At 42.4% G+C, this 23,449-nt stretch overlaps 1 protein-coding gene across 1 annotated transcript in view; it reads right to left on the bottom strand.

Annotated features, from left to right (window-relative positions):
• Positions 1–23,097, bottom strand: part of NAA25 (N-alpha-acetyltransferase 25, NatB auxiliary subunit) — a 29,891-nt gene extending 6,794 nt beyond the window's left edge. The window contains exons 1-16 of the mRNA XM_074159879.1: positions 23,040–23,097; positions 19,683–19,768; positions 18,631–18,769; positions 16,777–16,895; positions 14,852–14,926; positions 13,871–13,978; positions 13,350–13,428; positions 12,747–12,858; positions 11,817–11,906; positions 11,309–11,478; positions 10,404–10,516; positions 7,494–7,701; positions 6,789–6,875; positions 5,543–5,723; positions 4,804–4,903; positions 234–385 (exon numbers count right to left, since the gene is read on the bottom strand). Of these exons, the coding sequence (XP_074015980.1) occupies positions 234–385; positions 4,804–4,903; positions 5,543–5,723; positions 6,789–6,875; positions 7,494–7,701; positions 10,404–10,516; positions 11,309–11,478; positions 11,817–11,906; positions 12,747–12,858; positions 13,350–13,428; positions 13,871–13,978; positions 14,852–14,926; positions 16,777–16,895; positions 18,631–18,769; positions 19,683–19,768; positions 23,040–23,097 (1,877 nt within the window). The remainder of the gene's footprint in view (positions 1–233; positions 386–4,803; positions 4,904–5,542; positions 5,724–6,788; positions 6,876–7,493; positions 7,702–10,403; positions 10,517–11,308; positions 11,479–11,816; positions 11,907–12,746; positions 12,859–13,349; positions 13,429–13,870; positions 13,979–14,851; positions 14,927–16,776; positions 16,896–18,630; positions 18,770–19,682; positions 19,769–23,039) is intronic.
• Between the last annotated feature and the right edge of the window lie 352 nt (positions 23,098–23,449).

Here is a 23,449-nt window from a genome sequence, read left to right as displayed (position 1 = left end):
TAAGCAACGTTAAATCAAACAATCACCGGAAACAGAAATACTACACATACATAGAACTGACACGGACACTGAAGGGGAGAGCAAATCAGAAGTAGAGAAGTAGCTGACAGGTTTTTGCCAAAGAGCTGCAAGTGCAACTCATGAAGGTCTCACTTGACCCGTGTTCTGCCTGTGCACAGATCTCCAATTTTTTTTCACGTGCAAGATGTTGCACTTATCACTGCTGTACTTACATGTTTGCTTCAAGTAAGAGGTCTAACAACATCCGTTCTGTGCGAACTTGAGCAAAGTGAAGGGAAGAGTTCAGCCTATTTCTAAATGCAATGAATTCTGGGATCTTCTCAAATGCACCGTACTTGTAGGCTTGAATGATATATTCTGAGGTCTGGAAGAGAACACACACCATCTCTGCATTAGTTACTTCCATAAATTCAGAACAACCAAGAGTTTAACAAGGTGACTGTCACGAAATTGCTTTTCTGTGGTTTTCATTAGGCCAGAGGTACAGAATCTGGCAGATACTCAAGCCCTGGGAAAAGCTCACGCTTTTGCTTGTCCAAGTCACCCCAGCAATTTTTTTTGCTACTTTAATTTGAGAATGCCCAGATGCTCCACCGGGCAGTGTGATTTAATAACCAAAGCAACAGTAAGAAACATCACGTTGCTGTCACCACTGAGACTGAAAAATACTTAAAGGAAGGGAGAGATGATTTTGGAAGGCTTTTTTTTTTTTTTTGTTTCTGACATGCATTATTCAAATCATTGTTTCATTGTGAGAAATACTTTCAGGCAAAATAACTATATCGCAGATTTTCTGGAACTGACTTGGATGTGCACCACATATTATCACAACATAGATTAAAAAAATTACTCACACATTTTTTTATTTCTTTTTTTTTATTAGATTTTTTGAATACAGCATCACAAGATAATACCATGCAGTGTATACACATTACAATACAATCTAAACACCAAAGGAAACTGTCAGGGTCCACGGGATAGTTTGCTTCCCCTCTGAAGAAATGCAGCATTACAAGGCACACAACTAGTATTTTACATCAGTCCAAGTAATCTCCAGAAGGAGATTTACATGACGAAGGAGCCCCAAACAAGCACTGTATTTTAATGAAGTTTTCTAACGGTAGAGACAGAGTGAATAATTTATGCTCCCAGTCAAGACAGATGGCTGTATTTTTTATGTCAGAATTACTCCACGAGTGAGAAATTCTGACAAATCAAGTATTTTCTTCTGAACAAGATTATGAAATGCACTGAAGATGAGAGGCACCAGAAAGGTCCCTGGTTCACTGAACTTTAGATGGTACTAACAGACTCAACCTGTCTGGAAGGCTCTGAGAGACTAGAAGCTAGTACGAACAGATGAAAGCCACCATTTTTTCCCCCTTTCAAATAAGCAATGTCCTCTAGGTAGCTCTGTCTTTTTTTTTTTTTCCTAAGAAATTTGGTTATTTGCACTGTATGAAAAAAATATGCCAAATATTCAACAACATACCCTCTGATAAACAGCCTTGCAGAGTTCATTGTCAGGCTGCGGGATTGCGCTATGGGCGCTAATTCAACTGCATCGACGTGGTTTTTAAATCCCCATAGGATACGTTGGTGTTCTGTTTGCCTGCAGTATCTGGAGAAATTAAAGACGGACGGACACAAGAAAATTAGAGAGATTACTGGTGATTCTGCATATTTAAAGGAGGACTATCTTGATAAGGATAAAGTTGCCTTTTTAGTTGTGGCCAAATATAGCAATACTGCCTTCTATTCTCCTCCCTGTCCTTGGCATTCTCTCCCAGAGCAGAAACATTATGTCAGGACTGCACGGCATCCTAGATGGCTGTTACTCATGGGACCCACTCTTAAACAGGATTCACTTTGGGCTGTTATGTTCAGCAAGTCAGAAGGAAAATCATACTTATCCAAAGCAATCGATTTTAATCTGTAGCTATATTTTTATGCCAGATCAGTTCGTTTACATCCCACACTTCCTGTTCTAGGCAGAGTCCCCTGCAGAGCGTGCCGCAGGACACGTTCTCTATGCTATACCAGACATTCCAACTATCTTAAACACCAGCCCAGAGAGGAGCAGGCAGTATCCGAAATCATGTAAAAGGGTAACTTTTCAAAGGATAGTCCTCCTTTAACATCGCAGTCAGATGCTGTTATGGGACTCGAACGGGAAGCTGATATCAGGACCCTGAGTATGAAGGGGCAACCCCAGCAGAACCACAGCAGCACAGAAACTGGTAGCAGATTCTGACCTTGTGATACCTGGGACATGCCTTACGGTAAGGAATCTTGTTTTTTCATCTTCATTCTTGACATGCCATCATCCCAGCTGAACCTGCTGTACCCTGAATTGAGCCTTCACCTCCTGCAATTTCCATCTTATGGTTGGTTTAAAGCACACTTTGTATTTGCAAATTAGTACAGCTTTTGATGCATTTTCCAACTAAAAGGATCTTAAGGTGATAATTACTGGAAGTGTCCAGAACACACGAGAGATTCGGCTGGCTCACAGTCCTGTGGTCACAATACTCTGTCTCCAAGATGAGACATGTGGATTCCAGAGTCACATCCTTATCTTGTAGCGTGAAGAATTATATAATGCTGATTGCATCACTTTCGCCTCCCTTGCAATTTCAACCTTTTAAGGTGTGGTAGTGAGGAAGATCGAACCATTCAGGCACTGCCTTTTCTGGATTTCTGGAACACAAGTTGAGTAGCATTTTCCTGGAAATGACACTTGAAACGTGGCTGTCTTCATCTGCATACAGATGTTGAGCTACTGGAGACAGTCAGCTCTTCTCTGGTGCAAGCACCTTTAGCATTCATGCCAAAGACTAACCTTCTTCCAAGGTAACCACACTGGAAGTCACTTCAGATTGTTTTTCAGGCAAAGATGATTTCTTGATGCTTTACCATGCAGTGTTCCCAAGCAGACAAATGACAGCCAATAGTTTTTTCGGTTTACCTTTTTCACCTGGCACCCAGCAGTCATGTGTTTTATTCAGACAGTTGGTTTCAGGTATGCTTTTCATTAACATCCACAGAGTGACTTTTAAACAAGACTGAACAAATTACTCCTCATTTGAAAAAAAAAAAAAAAAAAAGGGAAAAAAGCCACCACTACCAACAACAGTCATGTAGGAGAAAGCTGTCTGGGTCCAGGTCTTCACTGCAGCACAACACATTGCACGCAGGAACCCAAAGACTCTTAGCAAGCAGAATCAGTGCTTAAACAATGAGCAAGTGAGGGAAGCAGATGAGAGCAAGCTCCCATTGTACAATCTACGTGCTCCTCTGTACCACCCACTCCCTCCAGTGAAATTTCTGTGTCAGACACAGGTCACAGCAACTCAGCATCTACCTTCCAGGCACAGGTAAATGGCAACTGGTATCCTGTACACAGGAATAACCTGGGCTGCCAACAGAGCAAGGGTAGTCTTCTGAGGGATTACTGTGCGAGCATCTTCAGTATTCATTACAGATAAGTCTTCAGTTTTTATCTGTTTCTGGGATGGTGGGAAAGCAAGTTGCGTGAGCCTTTGGAGCCATCTTAGCCAGTGGCTGACTGGAAGCGTTACAATTGGATCGCACCTTTGTTTCTTATGAAGTAAAAACAGTTTTCTTCACCTACCTCTCAAGAGTGATCAAACTGTAAAATACAAATATACAGGATATATTCCCACTACTGAGAATAGCACTGCCTTCTGACATGCATATACTTCCATACCACAATTCTGGACTATTTCTGTTCCTATTTGCCCAATTTATTTCCACCAGGACTTCAAGAATATGTTGTTCCACCATCCTCCTAACTACCCATTTTTCATGTATTACATGGGAATTCTGAAACAGAATTAATATTTTCCCTATGAACGTATCAGAATGTACATCAGAGTGTAGTTTCCAAGTAAGGTTATTGACAAGTGCGTTTACTAACCAGCAAGCTACAAGCATGCCAGACGCGTAGGGCATGGCATGGCATGCATTTTAGGAAGCACCTGATCTCTTAGTGAGGGAAGAGTAGCTGAATTCCTCCAATCTCCTCCATTCCAGTCCCAAGGTTCTCATTCAAGACAACTTTCTTTTCATTCACACCGCTTTTTGGGGTGAACGTAATAAAGCCGGTAGTTCCCACTAGCACAAGACCAGGTTTTGCAATTTGATCCTATCACTTCAAAATAATGCAGTTAATCATGGGCTCTGCTCTGCCTTCAGTGAAGCTGAGACTTCAAGAGTCAGTTTTTCCCCTCCAAAATCCTCCCACCTCATTCCTTGCACTTCTCTTTCTTTTAAAGGGATGTGCATTCCCCACCATCTCTGCATAACCCAGCACAGCCATCACTAAAACATGCTGCTTCAGTGACTGTCATCAATGATTCACGAGTTTACCATTACCACCTTGACCCACCATCCATTTGACTTACCAAAACGCTAGAAGTTTTATGACACCAGGACTTATTTGCCACATGGTATTTCATTTAAATTCTTGCATAACATTACAATCCATTTATTTAAAAGTAATCATACCTGGTTTTGAGGTGTATTAAAACTGGCTTTTGTAAATAGAAAGCTAAAGCAAAACCTCATGTAACAGCAAGTTACAAATCCTTGAAAACACAGATTGAGGTAACCTTTACTATAAACACAAAGTTGCACATATTATTCCTCTTTGTTATCAACCCCTACATTTCTGTAAGCCCTTACACAGGGCACAGATTTCTGTAAGGCATCTTGACATAACTGCTCTGTTACATGACACAGAGGTTTCTTTCAACTTACATCTTTCTGGTTGGAGTGGAAAAACCTGAGTGCAAAATTGCAGGATTGGGATGCAGCAGTGTAATGGCCCAGCGACTCCGCATAGCGCGTCAGAAGGTAACTGCAACACAACACAGCACAAGTCAAACATCAGCGCACAACCCCAGGGAAACACCACTCTCAAACACAGCTCTGAACTGCCAACTGCAGCACAGTCCAGCTTTAGTGACAAGTCTGGAGATTTAACAGACTGCAATCACAACATACGTATTAAAATTTAAGCTTTTAACAGTAAGTGAAAGGAATTCTTAATTTTTTAAAAACCAGTATGTGGGGGATTGGAGTTCCTCCACCTTTCTTGCTAACTGTGCAACAGCTTTACCTAGACACCCACAAACACGCTGACCAGAGCATGGCCTTGCGGCCTGTTTTGACTAACGCTCCCAAGTTTTGCTGAGATGACATAAGCCAGAACACCAAGCTATGACTGCTATCAAGATCTACATTTCACAAATTACTTTGATTCCCTTTAGATAATACTCCGAAAATCCAAAAATGATAAAAATCACACAGGAAAGATACTCCATGAACAGGGGAGTATAATTCAGTAGATGTGTCTCATAATTCCAGAACACTATTACACAGCATCGTATGAAAATATGACAATCTTCTAACTTTCAATAGCAAAGGAAACTGAAGATCTCAGGACCGGTTACCGGAGGGTCACCATCACCAATTATTCTCAGTATATACTACCCACCCGATGGTGTCGTGCTGTATGTGTTTTGCATCGAGGCTGGAGTAGAGCTCTGCAACAGGTTCAAATGCACCAAGCCTGCAGTAGATTCGAATGAGCAGCAATTTAAACTGAGCATTAGAAGGACTATGAGATAACCCTTCTTCTAAGAGAGTTAGGCACTGCCACACAGCTGCCTCTTCACCTGGTGACAAAGACAAAACACCCAGACAGGCGTGATCAGAGAGAGGGGCACTGAACACCGACAGCACAGTTCACTTTGGCATTGAAGCTTCCTTCCTCAGGTTACACACCTCTCAAACCGCTGCCGTGAATTTAAACATGCAGATGGCATTCATCAGCCACGCTGCTGCCCTTAAAACAGAACACCCACCCCGGCATTACACCTGCCCTCTGAGGGAAAGTGAGGAATTATTCCTCTACCTTAATTCCAAATAATTCACACCAAAAAAGTGCTCACACACGGGCCCACAGCAGAAGTGACCTTCCCTGGTAAATTCTGGACTGTTCAGGATTTCTAGCTCATACGTACAGCGCACTCCCAAGTGTTATGCGAGAGAGCAGCACAGAGTGAGGAATTCAAGAGCCCACGTTCCATCAGTGACCTGCCAGCAACCTGATGATGGATTTACTCAGGTTAAAGACTAAATCTTCCTTGGGAAGGACAAAAGCATAACGACGGCTACGCTGAAGGGCAGGAATATAAACAGTGCCCAAGGACAGCCACCACCGCAGGCAGACTGTGTGGGATTAGGAGACTAACAGGCAGAGCAGATGTGGAGTACAGGAATGCCCCTGTAGAGGGCAACAGGTCTCAGCAGGTCTAGAAGCAGGGGATCCAAAAGACAAAGTATGTCAGGGAGGGAAAGAAATACTCTCAAAACACCTCTGATATCAGAAGGGAATTGTCAGCAGAACTTGTGCAAAGAGAGAGAAAACATTATGTACACGGGGAACTCGGAACAAGCTTCTGAAGATAGCCAGCACTGAGCTGCCAGAGTTATTAGCAAAGCTCTGCCGGAATTACAGGAATTAATCAGAAAAATTAAATCCCTTTAGAGGTCACCGAGATTCAGATCAAACACCAACTGAACAGAGAGACTCCTGAAATGCCTCATACTGAGAAAAAGAACCAGAAAGCTGTGGGCCTAACAAGCCATGCCAGGTACACGCTGGACACAGGGGACAGAGTTTCCCTATCACAACCATCCAGGGTGGTATTAAGGAAAACACAATTTTAAGAACATACCTTCTAGCCACAGATCGAGCAGCAGGTGAACTGCAAGCAGGCAGTAATAATCTGAAAACTGCAATTCAGTTTTCAAACAAGATTTCCCTAAAATAGAAAGAAAAAAAAAAAAAAAAAGAGTTACCCTTGAATTACTACAGTGCTGTCAGCTGCTTCTCCCATTGTCAGCATGATCAAATGACACAGCTTTCTGGCAGATGATAACCACAGCTTAATTTATAAAATCCAGAGTTGCCTTAAAAACTGAAACAACTATATACATGCTGCATTTGATCATCACACACATGGACTTTGGGACCCTTAATATGTTGACATCTGCTGGAAGACGAAAAGACTTTCCTGCAACTGCAATATTTGCAAATTAAAATTCCTGCCCATGTATTTGTCCTATGTACACCAGTGATAAAGCCTGGCTTTGCTTAAAGGCACAGTCAGTTTTGCAAACATACAAATGTATCATCTGAACTACCCAGGAACATCTCATTTATCTTTAAGATACAAAAAAGAAAAAAAAAAATTAAAAGGAAAGAAATAATTCAGGTACGCCCAAGGATATAATCACAAAGGAGAAAGCAAAGTATTATTTAGTGGCATGATGGATGCCATCAGCATTTGGAAGCTTTTTCAGGGGGATGGAAGAGCACAACTTTTGCTCATAAAAAAGCTGAGAATGAACTGCAACATTAGTTTAAAGATTTTTCTCACCGAACTCCAATCCATGCCGGTATCTTAACATCAATTCCTGGGCCACAGTCAGCTTTTCCTTCTTATCCATGGCGTGGTAGATACCGAGCAATCTTGAGAGCTGCACCACACACAAGTGCTGTTGCAGGGCTTTGATATCAGCTGGCAGCGCGACTTCATTCTCTGCTGCTGCCGACAGAGGGATTACTTCCAGCAATTGACTGATGAACTGAAAGAGAAACACTGTTGTTAAGCTCTGCAGGGCATCTGGGACTGCAGGAACAGAAAGCATCATTTCCTCCCTCAAATCAAGTGAAAAAAGCAAGGTGGAAATGTCAGTATCAACCCTGATGTCACACTGAAATCAGCGGTTTAAGAGATGGTTTCAATTTATTTTTATTTTATTTTGAAAGGTGGTGAGCACGCAGTTCTGACTGCACTCAATAGCTTTCAGTAAGTTTCCTCAAACAGATGGAGGGAAAAAAAAAAATAAAAAAATCGCAGGCAAGTTTCTAATACATTCACACACAAGGGAGATCAAGCACCTGTTAACACTCACAGTAATAACATACACAATTAAAATAATTAGTTACTGAAAGGCTTCACAGCACACTTCCAGGAAACAGTGGTTTTGTCCTAGCTATTACATTTTCTCTTAACTCTGAAGTAATGCGCTGCACTCAGTGAGGTCATCATCTTTGACTAATGACTTCTATTTTGAATTAAGTTGTAATAAAAGCAGCCTCTCATTGTTTACAAACTTAATAGGAGACAGCAGACTTCTCACAACATGCAGTCAGGGCTGGACAGCGGGTTTTTTGTTGCCCTAAAATCCAACAGTGTTTACAAACTTAGAACTGAGTTAAAGCCAATGAATTCAGCTTTACTACATTTGGTCTTGAAACACAAGAACTGCATCAAACACACACCTGAGGAAAAAAAGCATGACAGCTAGATAGGAGGAACACGTGGCACCGTACACACAAATTCCAGTTTCCCCACGAACTTTGATGAAAATTCTGTTGACAAATCTTTTCAGCTTGAGATTTTGCCAAGCTGAGCAAGGTGAACCAAATCACTAGGCTGCATACTCCAATTTACGCCTCTAGGAACTCAAGATTGATGTCACGATGATTATTTCTAGAGTATTTTGTGTGTCTAGTGGCCTAGCAAGATTGCCACATTCTCAGCTACTGAATTGGAACACTTAAGAATTCTTAAAATTAAAAAAAAAAAGAAAAAAGCCCCCCCAGCTGTGAATAGCCTCAGTGTGACCCTGCTACTTCACCTAGGATACAGCAACCTTCAGCATCTTTTGCTGTGAAACAAGAATAAATCTAAGACAATCTATAAATATTTTAAGTAATTTAAAATTTCAGATTTCAAAAACTCATCAGCACTTCAGCACCACTAACCCTCCTCAGCTCCACGTCTCCTTGACCGAGTTAAACTGCTGCAGATGGATGCTTCAGAGACATGACAGCCAGGAGACAGCCAAACACTGGCAAAACCTTCTAGTATTTCAGTATAACACAAGGGGATATACTCACTAGATCAGCAGCAGATCGGAAAATTTTAGAGAATTTATTCAAAGTCATGGTTTTACAAGCACTGTGACAAAACTGTAGCCTAAACTATTATTTTTAAATACTGTTTCCACCGCTCCAGGTTTAGAATTTGTTTCCTAGGAAGTCAGGATTAAACCTGCTCAGGGCTTCAGTGTTACCTTGCAATGGTATCACTATTTTCAGAACTATGAGTTAAATATCCTACTGACCACATCTCTTGCCAGTGGAGTAACACCTTTTAACATAGAACATCAGCAGCAACCCATACATGCCAGGGCCATCATTCTCCTTACTAGAGATGCTGTGGGAATAGCTTGCATTATAAGTCAAAAAATATTTTAATAAACTAACAAAACACCACCACTATCTACACTTTGTTTACAAACATTTTATCAACAGCCTTTTGCTGATCCAGGATTCTCTGTCTAGCCCTCCCCAGCTCTGATAATTTTACACAATGGCTTAGAAAAACAATGGGGTGAGTGACAGGATTCTCAGCTGCTGAAGTCATTCAACGAGCCGCTCATGACTCTGCACAAATAGTCTTTTCAGTTAAAAAGAGCCTGTTTCAGAAAGAGGATTCTGGAAAAGTTGCCATAGGTCTCTTGGTCACCCCTTGATCAGTATCTATGTGTCCATTCTCTAGTACTGCAGTAAAGCCAAGCAAAGCATCTATGTGACACCCTACCTGCATTGGATGAGGGAGATTTTCCCCATTAAACATAGAACGTTAATGGGAAAAACAAGTGATGAGTAGGAAGGGAAAGAGGAGGATGTCCTTGTAAAATACAAGTTACAGTACACAGCAATGAGAGCTGCAAATGAACAGACAAAAAAGTTTGTCTTTCCTGTTTTCACATTACTTCATTTTTTAAGCTGTGATGTATAAACAAAAGTGATGAGAGATTACTCATTTAAAAACGAGCTAATCAGGTAGCTTATCAACTGAACTACAATTCCTAGGGAACTTTTCATTACAGGATATGAACTCGTAACTTCTAATTTTCACCAGCATTATGAGCTTTTCATTTCTGATATAAGAATTCAGCCAAGACTGTCAAAAGCATCCTGACACCTTGAAACGGTAATAAAAAAAGCTAAACGAATACTACAGCTGGGCCTGAGAATTTGCAGGATCAAACTGGTTTTAGTCTCCAGCAAAAATCCTCTGAATGAAATTGCTCAGCGTATTCAGACATTCATTATATTTTCTGCAGTGCAAAGAGTTTTCTGAATTTCAAACAGAAGGTAAAAATTTGATGTTTCCAGTCTTTTAATACGTTCCACAGGCATTTTAAGATGAAGGGACCAGAGTGCAAACAAGCGCTGCAGTTTCTGCCACCACTTCTTTATCTTTCCTTACCTTTGCGTATTGGCTGGATGGGAGGAGATCCACAAATACTTTGAGATCAGTAAAACAGCAGGGTTTGTCCCCAAATTTTTTGAAGTATTGGAACATTAGTTCTTCTGGATCACCTAGGAGAAAGGCCAGCTCATTTTTTTAATATGCTCCGTTAAAAGTTGAATCTGTAAAATCACTATGAGAAATCTTTGTTAAGGCTTTCACAGACCACCCTGCCCCCTTTTAAGATTACACAGTGATTTATAAAAACAGATAGCTGCACTACTGCAGATTTTAACAGAGGCTCAATGTCTTTGGTAACCAAGGACACATTGAAAAAAAAAAAACAAAAAAAACCCCAAGAGCTTCATTCAAGCTACTTTGGCAGATAAAAGCTCAGCATAACCGGCATGCGTACACAGCCCTCCGCTTATCTAACTAACTTATTTTTGGATGGAAATACAAAAGTAAGTAGCACAGATGTTGCTCTAATCACATTCTTTCCTTCACCGATTCCCTAAACGCGATTTTTAAATGCAAGTTTTTAAAAAGCAAAACCTGATACTACTGCCAAAAACCTTAAATGAAAAACCACCCAGAGATTACAGCATAACAGCAGGACTTGCTACAAAAGCAGTGCATAAAGAATGCATTTTTCATTACAACATCAGCAACCATATGCTCCTAGATCCCATAGGTCCTTCTGAAAGTTTCCATGCTTGCTTTTACAAGCTCTGGAGCAGTCTGGATATACCTGCCTTTCTTCAAGGCTCATCTTCTAACGCTTTCAAAAGGCTTTACATACGGACAACAGCACATACATTTCGTTAACAGCCATTGTATTTAACGCTGATTTAGCAAAGAGCTTGTTCCAAATTTGCGTTTTCTCTAAAGGATTAATTTATTATGCAGTTAGTGGCTCTTACCTAGTTTATATTCATCATTACAACCTCTGTATCTCAAACGTCTAATCAGTTCCAGTTTAGCTAAATATGGTCCCCGAAGTGGCCGAGCGTTCTTAGATTCTTCTGTTATCCTCTCTTCTATAAACTTCACAGCTTGCTCTATAGAATAGTGTACCTCTCCTTCCAAAGAGCTGTGCAATTAAAGAGACAAAAGGTTCTTTGATTTTTCTCATTGCTGGGGCATTGATAACACATGCTCACCATATCCCCAGGATACTCTTAAGGAAATCTGGCATGATGGATTCTCTAACTCAATCACCATGAAAAATACGAACCGGAAGAGTTCTACAGTGTACAAACCACTATTTATACAGCTGTTTCCAATAAACTATTGCCAATCTCCAAAGCAAAGTAGGGAGAAAACACCATTTGGGGTCTGATACAGACAGCACCGTACTGAATATATGAATGCAAACAGTTTGCTGCAGCACAAAGGAAAACCAAATGCTTGGCAAAACTGTTCACTTACTGCTCTTCGTCTGGTGGAGGTGTCCAGGATTCATCAATGAGTTGAAACACTGAATCAAAGTAAGTTATATAAAACTGCCAATCATCTGAGCTGAAACAAAAATCAGGCAAAGAAAAAAGTTTAGGGAATTGCCAAAACAGTAACTCACTTCTAAAACTGCATTCCTTGCAAAAGTTGAATTTAAGGAATAGCACATATTCATATTACAGAAAAAAACAACTGTAATAAGAATCATTTTTCCTTGAAAAGGTCTCACATCTTAAGAATGCTATCATCCTGAACTTCTTGAAGTGGATTAAAGGAAGTAATCTCAATAAAGAATTAAGGCAAGCTACAAATTCTCCTCTTAACATTTGCATTCCAATCAGAGCTCATGAGTATCCCCACAAAACTCTAAGGCAGAAGTTTCTCCTACCCGTGTTCAGAGCAATTTAAGAGTATAGAAAAGGAGATGCCAAATACAAAGGCATAAAATATCATGAACAACTTCTTTAGAGAAGCAGCATTTTTCTGTCCCTGTGGACAGTGGATGCAGACAGAACCTCCTAATCTTCAAACCTTTGTATTTAACTCACACTTAAGATTAGGGCACAGCTAAATACAAAAAGCAGACAAATCTCTCTTACAGTTCCAAGAGACAGATTTGATGGTACTGTATGCTCTCTCCTGACGCATCTGTTCGAAGCATTACATGTATTTCCCAGTATGAAGTCTGGCCAAGTGAGAGAAATTAAGTTCCAGAAAATTAAATGTAAATGCATTTTAGGGCGCTCAGGCTTTGGGGCGTAAGCATTTGGAAATGCTTTGAGATCCTCTGATGTTCTACTATTTTAACCATCATTTACAAAAGCCACCAAACAAGGTAATTCACAACCAGCCCAGAATCTTTCTTCTAGTTTTTTTAGTAGGACTGCAGAAATATCATCTCACTTTTTCAGCAGCAGCCTTCTCGACAGTGCGTTGCACTCTGGCCACCTACACAGCTTCTTGTACATCGCCATACACTTGTTCTCACGGCTTTGGAGCTCGCTTGTCAGCTTCTCTAAATTAAAAACAGAAGGGCAAATTTATTTAATCAATGCATTTCCTTCTCCACTTCCTGCACAAAGCTTCTTATTATAGCCAGAGATGCAAAATGGTAAGAGAACAGAAGAGAGATCCTTGAAGGATAGAAAGGACAGATTTGCTATGGAAACCTTCATATCCCAATTCCTTAAAACTGCAAGTGTGTTTTAATCACTAGAAAAAAGTCCACAAAAATGTAGGATACTAGGAACTTTTCTTTTTCTTTTGTCTTTTTGTTGTTGTTTTAAGATGGCAGCTATGACAAACTAACATGCTATCAATTTACTACCGCTAGGCATACTGCTGCAAAGCTCATCACTGAATAACACTCAGCCACCATAAACAGCTGGGTAAAACCAGCTTGCACAAGACACACCTTTTTTTATTTGTAACCAGTGGACAAGTCTGAAGCAAGAGAACTCCTGTTCCTCCACACAACTGGGATTATTAACTGACAGAATAAGTTACCTCCTAGTTTTCCTCTCACGACATCCAAGGCTTCCTTATACTTCTCCAAACGTTCCAGAATCATGTAGTACAGTTCAACCTTAAAAGAAAGATTAGATTGCCATGAAATGTGCTAGTAAAACAATATTGAGGTGTGCCAAGAAATAAAGCGGCTTGTGTTACTGTCATTGGAAATAGCAGATAGCCAGGACTGCAAAGCTATCTTTAGCGTTCCAGAGGGTGGAGCATTCAGGAATTTAGGTCTTTTTTCCATTCTCAGGACTGAAGTTTCTCTTGGGGCCTCCCAGGGAGCAAAACCAAGTACTTCATCAGTCAACCAAAAAATTTCCTTGGCCGCACTCTTCCAAATCCCACTCAACCCTCTGCTCTTGGTTTCCCTTCCGTCCCGCGACATTCACATTTACTTCCAGAACACCACTGATTATTATCTTGGAAAACTGTTAAAATAATCAACTTCCTTTAATAGTGTATTCTCATCTCAATAATGTTCAAACCAAACTGAAAGTATCTGCAAGTCTTACTTCAGCCTCAGCTTCAATCTTATCCTCTTTCACCATTTTTTCCACCATTCTCTCAGCTAGGGGCAAAAACATCGTCTTTGAGAGGTTTTCATCCTGTGCTGAAATAGACTGAGGAAGAGAAAAATGGTCGTAACAGCTCATCAACTTCTTGTGTTGTCCCACCCACTGCTTTTTTCCCATTAGAAGAAGAAACAAAAAAAAAAAACAACCAGGTGCTTCAATTCACCCCCCTCCCCACCACCGAAACCACACAATCAGAGCTGCCATCTGCCACGTGCAGAGAGCAACCGTGCCGTGAAAAGGCAGTAATAAAACCAGTGATGCACTGAAAAGCTCAACTCGTACATTTAAGCACACAATACCCACAGCAAACAACATGTGGCAAGACCACATTTGTGTTCTCCATGGCACACTATTTTAGAGAACGTGATTAATGACTCCATGCTTATTTTTTTTTTTTTTGCTTGGCCAACACTGTCAGATTGTTTGGTCAGTACCTGAATCTGCTGCCTCAACTACCAGCAGCACAGATGATCTGCTGGCTATTCCGGCAGACCTTCTGCAGCCTTAAAGACATGCTAAGTCCAGAGCTCTCATTTATCTCCTCCTAGAGCCCTTATAACCTAGTTACAGAGAGGAGCAGTTCTGCCTAAGGAGCTGCAGATGTTTGAGGATTTATTCATTAGCTCTCTAACTAAAGACAGTAGGGTATGAGTTCAGATAAGAGAATAATTGAAGTTGTATAAACATGGTAAGGCAGACGAGTTAAGTTGCGTTACAAAAACGCTACAGCATTCATTTTGAACCACAGCAGTAATGCTGCTTAAGGAGAGCTCAGCCCTTCTCCCAGTCTCACACAAGAAATAGTTCAAACACACATTTTACTTAAAATAATCTCCAATATTTTCACTCAGAACATTTCTGTATTTGCACTATACCAACAGCAAAAAAAATCAAACTAATTTGCAACACTGTACACACCTGCATAATCAGGCTCATCACAGACCAAAAATAGTAAGGATTTTTGGGTACAATCTTATAAAGTGCCATTCCAGCCTGAAAAATATAAGACGAAGTTTTATCATTCCTGCAAAGCAGTGACGATGGCAGCAGAGAACACAGAATTAGCAACCAGATGGGAAGACTTTTATCAACCCAGGAGCTCTTCCACCCTAACACACATATCGCTAAAGAAGAAAACAGAGGGTGAACACGTTTCAAAGATGAAGTACTTTGTGTAGGTCTGACAAGGAACGGCAATGAGCATGTGCACGTATGATTGCCTAAACAGATGACAGCTTTAATTAGAAGCGGTAACTACATGAGGAAGCAGAAGACTTTTCTTTAGGAGTGAGGGGGATATTTCCTCTGCTGATTTTCACTGGTACACTCAGTAAGTGCTAAAAAGCACACCAAAGCACATACCTCCTTCATGTAAGCAACTGCCCTTCAACACTCATTTCATACATACACACACACACTCAAATACCCAAAACATGAGGTCACCTATACATGAAAAGCAGTGGTTAAGCAAAGGTCGAGCTGAAAGTTTGGCTGGATCAAAGCAGAGCCAAAGTATTCCAGATTCTCTAGCCTGACATAGAAACCGTTATTCACACATTTCTCTCGCAAATTTCCAGTGTCTGTACATAAAAAACACTTCTACCCCTACAAAATCTGTAATTCATTTCAGGATAGTCTTCTACCACAGATGGACTTTCGTGCCAATTTCTGACTGCAGCCCCAGTCTGCATTTTCCAGTACTTTCAGCTGAAATATCCCAGAACACAGGACGCTGAGGTTTACTTTCACTCTCCACCCAGTCAGCATCCACACACTCTTTGCATCTTTAAGTCCTTAGGTTGAAGGCACAGGGTGATCTGGAATATCCTACACTCTGCCAATGTCTGGATAACTTAATTTAGATACCTGTTTGTATGACATCTTAAACATAGATGTTAAATATTGTTATCTCTACAACACTGGCATTTTTTCCACTTGTGGTTGCAGAGTGGAGTACAATTAGCATACAGTCATGTCTCTGAAGTTTAGGTAGTCGTGAGGCTTGTAATTTCATGTACATTAATAACTTTGCCCCTAGCTACAGCTTGAACTCAAACAGCATACAAGTTGGTCTACAACAGAGGATAACACTTCTGCTCAATATATTCTTTTAGTTATTTAAACCAAACTTGTACAAAAATTCAAGTCACCTTAACACAGTGGGAACGAGAGGGAGTTTAGGACTCATATACTTGGCTCTGCTTTTTTGTACAGAAGAGAGAGTGCGCATGCTTTGAAAAAAATCTTCCATTTATAGGCATTCTCCAGGCACCTAATTTGGAAGGGATGAAAACAAAACTAACCAGCATGACACTGTTCTGCCAACAGAGGAGTACCATGTACTTAAAGGAAGTGCTTTTTAGTTTTTCTTTACTGAATTACAACCAATGCAAACTTAGTTACACATTAGATTCCACAGGTAAGAACACGGGCAAAGATAACAGCAAACTGAGGAGTAAATCAAGTCTGAAAACATGGATCAGAAGATCTTGCTAAATCTTTTTCTATCTATTCCAGAATTCCTCATTCGTAACCACTGTACGCTTCACGACAGATTGATAAAAATCTCCTAAAATAACCAACATATTCTATCAGATCAGATAGACATACAGAAGGCACAGCTGTCCTATCCCACGTAAGGAAAAGAAAACATTTGTATTCAGATAACCCATCCCCTAAATTATGGTCTTTTAAGCCTTTCTGTAAAAACTAACAGAGTACAACTTCTGCATTAACCCAGCTGAGCTTTCTGGAAGGTTACTTATGATATGAAAAGGCATTAACAGTAAGATATACAGAAAAAGACATCTTCAAATGACCAGAACACAAATTGTTGATTGTACCTGTTGCATCTTCTTGTATTCTCCAACCCTGGCATAGGCCATGAAGAGATGAGAGTGATACTCCTCACTGTTGGGAACCTTCTTTACAGCTGCCTCATAAAGTTTAGTTACCAGTTCCGCTAAACCAAAACAAGATGCTTGAGTTAAGACAAATTTGGGAATAATTTTAAAGCACAGCTACCTAAAGATAACATCAGTGATACTCTGAACAGTAATCTAATTATACTCATCAACCACAGAAACGGTACTCCCTCCCCCAAGACCCCAAGCACTATAAACAGTAGTCAAAAGAGGAAAGTGCTTAAAAAAACCAAACAAACCAACCTCAAAATAGAGTTAAGAGCAACAACTGAACTGCTCAGAAGCACTTATGTTTTTTTCTCAAGAAAGTTTGTCCATTTTGGAACATTAAGCTGAATGAAGATTTCTACTCCTGGCACAATGACTGCTACACATTAATTATGTATCAAAACGCAGAACATTTCAGAGCTTAGTATCAAATTAGTTACTCCTATCGCAGGCTTACTTCTGTTAGTCATATCCTGTTATTTCCCAATTGCCTATTGTAGTGCTCTTAACAAGTAAAATAATTCACATTATACTTTTTAATAATCAGTCTATAATGACTACATACTTACATTATAATATGGAAAACTTTCCTACATTTTCACCCTTCCAGATTTTTTTTGCCTTACACATAAAATCACATCTCAGTGTAGTATTAGAAAACTAAATGTAACCTTTTACATAATTTCCATATCCTTGACACACATACATAAGACATCTAACTATATTTTTCTTGCAGGACCAAAAGTGGAAGTGCCTAACACCCACTATTTCCTTTCTGAGTTATAAACCTAGAAGTTAGAGACCTGAGCATAACGCTTATGCAAGTTGTTTAGAATCACAGAGAGGCTTTTTGCATTTTCAGGGGTTTGTGTATGTTGAAGTCACGCATACACACAAAAAATTTCATATTATGTCAGAAATGACACTTTAACTCCACATATATATACCCACAGAGAAAGAAAGAAACTGGGAGAGCCCATGCAATTGCTATATTGAGGATTGATACCAAATACCTAGTCCTACAAAAATTGTTTCACCCCACTGTCGTAGCTCCAGCAATTCAACAGTAAACGCTGCTACCACCACCAAGAACCACAAGAAGCTGCCAGAAACAACAACTGTTTAGAGCTGTAGATAAGCACTATATGCAGTCTGGCATCTTTCAGAAAAGCACATGCAATTTTACTCCAGCACTCAAACATTCACATTCAGTATTTTTAAAATACTTTATTGCTACAAGGAACTGCACTGAAAAAGCCAATGTGTTCAAATTGAGAGCCCAGGATTTCCCTTCTGTTTGTCACACACTTCTTGGGGCCTGAACCCCTCCACTACCACCTCACAGCACTAAGCACACTCCAAACAACAGACCACGTGATTTGTCATCTCTACTGACAGCAAATTCCAGTAGCTTTCATTAAGAAATAAGTGATCGTGATGGATGATAATTAGCTTGCAACTCACACCCCGCCATGGCAGGGGGGCTGGATCTAGATGATCTTTAAGGTCCCTTCCAACCTAAAACATTCTATGGTTAAGGAACTGTGCACACAATGTCAATGAGAGAAGCCTGAACAAGGTTCTTTGGTTCATGGTGATCACTAAAGTCTCAGCAGCATTTACAACAGGTGTCATTTACATTCTCTGACTCTCTTAATAACACACCTATACATGAACCCTGGACTTCACATGTTTCCCATAAAACTGTGTGTGTGTGGGTCACTTATAGTTCTGGAAGAACATAAAGAATTATGATTTTTAAGAGAGGCAAAGGAAAAAGCTTACGTCTATGCATTTCCCGGTAGAGAATAGTTAGTGCTTGCAAGGAATTATCATCTGTGGGTTCAAGCGCTGCTACTTCTTGTGCCAGAGCATACGCTTCATCTTGCTTGCCAGTTCTCTGCAAGCCAATTGCCTTTAGAACCTATTGACACAACACAGAGGCAGCTGTTAGAAACACAGTCAGCAGTTACCAGTGAAAATCCTCCCATTCCTGGTGAGGAGAGGCTTTGCCCAACCACCTCGGTACTTCTACAGAACTTCAGGTTTTATTAAGCTTCTAATCCATATGGCCGTGAGGGAAACTACCAAACGCAACCTGCGTCAAACAGAGTGGCTTTGCATTTCTCAGCAAACACACAGGCCACTCCAAGGCATCAGCTGCCACCCAGTTTTCCCTACCTGCAGTCTGAAAACTGACCACTCCTGCCAGTTCTCGTTTTTAATTTTGATAACTGGACAGAGAGAACCGAAATAAATGAGATTTAGGTCAATGACACGTGCTTCAGCTTGGGGAGCTTTCAAAACGTAGAAGTGGTATGAACCGTAGAGGAAAAACCCACAGGGAAAAGAGAAAAGTAGAAAGACGGTCAGATGTTCAGAAAACGGAAGAAGAGAACTCCTTTCCCTTCAACAGGGGCACAGCAAAGAGGGCAGCGAAGAGCGAATGCCTCCAAAATCACCTTGTTATGTTTTACCAAGGACTACACCGCCCAAGTAAATGTTTCGGTCTAAACTACTACAGAAAGGTATCTCGACCTAAGGTCTAAAAGAGGCATTTTTAAGGCACAGCCCATGTGTGAAGGTTGCTTGCAGTAGCTCTGATGGGGGCTAGACAATTAGCTCAGGTGTAGCCAATTACACTAGGCATTAGAGGCACCTCACCAAGAGCACCTGTGCAAGTTTTCAGGCAAACACAGTACTGTGTGCATTAGAACAGTCCAGAGGACGCTGTGGTTTCTGGAAGATCAGAGGCACTGCTCGAAAGGCAGAGCGGAACACTCGAGGTCTCAGAGCTACGCTCCAAAGGAGGTCAGGGCACCCGCAATCCCACTCACCTTTGCACAGTGAAGATCCTTGTGTTTTTTGAGCAGTTTATCCGCTTGCTGGATTGCCATTTTATTATTGCCATTATCGAGATAATCTGCACAAGAACAACATATATAGTGTTATACCAAAACACAAGAGCATTCCGGAGAGCTATCTCTAATTTTACTGTGGAGTGTGTGCCGTTATGTCAGCAGTGAAAAACACATTTTCCTTGTACAATTACTACTAAGCCAAACGTTCAGGAAACATGTCATTTCGTAGATGAAGTATTCATCTCACTGTGCTAGTTTTAGTCACTCAAACAAACAAGCTTTTGTCATTACTCCACCTAGATCATTGCAGCAACAAAAGAGAGATATAATAGAGCAGGTTCTGCAGCAACAGCTCTTTGCTACCAATGGAGCTCAAGCTCTTTGCTTCAGTAAAAGGAGAAATTAATTTGGTGTGCCTTTGGGAGACTTTCAATGACTTTTAACAGGCAGCAGGTTAGAAACTAAGCACTCACAATCTATCAAAGCATTAAGTAAGAAGACCTACTTGTCCATGCAATCCATATTAGGCAGAGGAAACCTGTCCCCTGATAGAGTATCACTGTGCTGTCACCAGACTGGTTTTAAAGACAAAAATTTCCTAGGGGGGTATCCCACTATCTAGTAAAACTTCAGTAGAAAAACCCTGTCTCAAGACCATTTTCTCCTTTTTTCAGCTCAGCATTATCATTTTCAGCTTCACCTACATCATCATGTTATTAGACAATTACAAACAAGCAAGTTTAGACTAGAACATGACCCCTATCCCCTCCCTCAAAAATTAATACTTACTAACCAAAACCTCGCAGAAAAGCTGAGCTGCACCCGACGTGCCAACAGGGCAGGGGCTGCTCACGCTGTTCTAGCCTCCCCCCTACCAAATGGCTAACACACCTAGTGCCAGTTAATTGAAATTATGTTATACATCTTTTTCTCGTCAAGGCTGCAGTTCTCATTACGAGCAAGAGCTCTTTTACCAAGTAGAGAGGTGACCTTTAGCAATTCCTTGGTATATAGTACAAAGTGTGCATCTATACTAATGAGATTTATATTCGGCAGCTTTAACATTTGCTTCCATAGCCAAGTAAGTGCTGCAGATGTAAAGTCGAGATAATTGGGCTCCTGAGACCGTACAGACAAAAGCGTCAAACGAGGCAGCCTGCCCACACTAACCAAAACAAGACGTCGCTGCATCAAATAGAGTTTGAAACTGTAATACATTGTCTTTACACGGGTCAGACGGCCATTTGAACTTAGGAAAACCTCTGCATCACATTTAATATTAAAACTTAAGCTGGGACTTCTCAGTGAAGAGGTTTCAGAACTATGGAACGGAACATCCTGGTGATCTCTTCACACACCAGCAGAGACTTCCTGATTTAAGGATCACTTACACACAAATTATCTGCCACACTGCACTGCCTGTCTGGGATTGTTTAACAACTGTGCTGATAAGATCTCCGCTTTAGGTCTCCTCAAGTAAATCAAATAAACCACAAACCTCTCTAAACTGCAGCAGAATAAAAAGATTGTATTTTGCTAACAACAAGTAGGTTTGTCGGAAGCCAAAGTAGCTGGCAACTTCCAAAGGAATCCAAGCTAAAGGAAAATAAACTTAAGCCTCCGTTAGTTGCGAGTCTGTAGGTGGAGATGTTCAGTGGCTGGAAACGCAACACGCGAACCTTCAGGTGAAGGGAGAACACGTCAAGATGGAAAGATAAACTCGGCTGTCGAGGAACCCCGAGCCGCCGCGGCTCACGGTGCAAACTGGAAAGCAGTTTTAAGTCAAGAATCAGACCTTCGACCCACGTCTGCGGTTTATGACTTCTGTGAAGTTGTGTATTGACCTCTTTAAGGACATACACTTTATTCAGGTTCTGCAGCACCACAGCCTGCATTCAGATCTCACCCTGCAGGTAATCCTTTCTAGAACCAGCAGAAAGCAATTTTAAAGCTCTCTCCCTATACTCTCTGAAACGAAGACAGTGAAATACATCTCAAACGTCACCTGCTTTAGTACCGGCTGAATTTACCAAGCTTTTTCTTCTAAGAACATTTAAGATATTACACAGGTTATAACACAAATAACTGCACATTAATAAAAATGGCAATCACAGGATAGACAGAAAGCAAAGGAAAAAAAATTGTTACATAAAGACAAGCTGCACAGCTGCACTCGTAATCACGCAACGAACTTTAAGACTGCTGTGTGTTTACATTTTTAATCAAACTAAACTATTTTCCTCCATTTCATTGGAACTCGTTGCGGATGCCAGTCTATACCCCACCGTCCTCACTGCCTGCGCGGCACAGGACATTCCCAAAGCACGTCCCTCCATCCCCAAATGAGGGGGGTTCACCACAGCTTTGTGGGGAGAGATTTTTTTTCTTGGTGTTGAAAAAGTTGAGAAATTTTCCCAAATCTCTACCTGATCTTCAATTTTAGGGAAGAAACGATACCGTAGCCTGGGGAAGCATTTTTCTTTTCTCTTTCTCTATATTTGCATAAACAGAGACAAGCTTGTCTGCAATCTCTTTAGCAATCCCAACTGCATGTAATACCCTTGGAAATATTTGGGGACAGCTTAATACAAGAGGGTTCTTAACAAGACCGTCTCCCTCCAACTACTGCACTCTTGTCTCCCAATTAATTTTCGTAACACCCTAATTAGCCTGTGCCGCAGCACCTCAACGGACAACTTTAAGGTTTCCGTGACTGCTCTTGCTCCTTTTATGAATTAATCCATTTCTAACTTCTCCGCAGCAGAAAACAAACACCGACCGAAGTTACCGAGAGGCACAGAACCACCCCCACCCCCCCGCGAGCGGGCCCCGCTCCCCCCAACGCCTCCTCTCGGAGACGGGCGGGGGGTTCCCGAGCGGGGCGACCCCTGGCCCGGCAGCAGAGCGGGGGGAAGCTCAGCGGAAACCTCCCGCTGCTCGGCAGGGACGGAGCCAGGTCCCCTGGGGCCCGGCCAAACTCCCGCTTCCAGCCCCGGGCGGGCGGGAGCCGGGTCCGGGCTCCGCCGGCACCCGCGGAAAGGAGAGCGGGGCGGCGGGAGGCCTAAAGCCTCCCCGAGGGGAGCGGCCGGGGCCGGGAACGCGCTCCCCCTCTCCCCCGGAACGGGCTGCCCCGGGGCCTGCCCCGCCGCCGGGGCCGGGCGGTCGGCGGGGCCCGCCGGAGGAGCCAGCGCTGTCCGGGCCGGGCCGCCCGGCGGGCCCCTCCGCGCCGTCCCCGGGCGCTGCCGGGCGGGCCGGGGTAACCTCGCCAGGCCGCGGCGGCGGGCGGGCCCGGCGGGCCGGGGGAGCGGGGCCGGGGATCGGCGGGGTCCGTACCGTAGATGGGCCGCAGGCGCCGGTCGTTGGGGTCCTGCACATGGCCCCGCGCCGCCATGATGAGAGCGCAGAACCGCAGTGCGCAGCCGCCGGCCGGGCCGGCCCGGGGGCGGGGGTGAAGGGGCCGGTAGGAAGCGCGGGGCGGGGCCGGGCCGGGCCCGGTGCTGCGATCGCGGGGAGCCGGGGCAGCGGGGTCGGCGCTTCCCTTTCTGGGGGCTGGGTCCGTCCCCTCCCGTTGCCCGCGGCGCCTCCTCCCCGCCGAGGAGCGGGTGCCCCCCGCCCTCGCCCCCGGCGGAGCGCAGGGAGCGGCCGCCCGTCCGCCGCGCCCCCGGCCCCCGCCCGCAGGGAACCCGGGGGTCCGCTCCCCGCGGGTCGGTGCGGGTGCTCCGAGAGGCTGAGGGAAAGGGGGT

The sequence above is a fragment of the Numenius arquata genome, chromosome 16 (assembly GCF_964106895.1).
Source record: "Numenius arquata chromosome 16, bNumArq3.hap1.1, whole genome shotgun sequence".
Classification (NCBI taxonomy): Eukaryota; Metazoa; Chordata; class Aves; order Charadriiformes; family Scolopacidae; genus Numenius; species Numenius arquata.
This window is presented reverse-complemented; position numbering and strand designations above follow the sequence as displayed.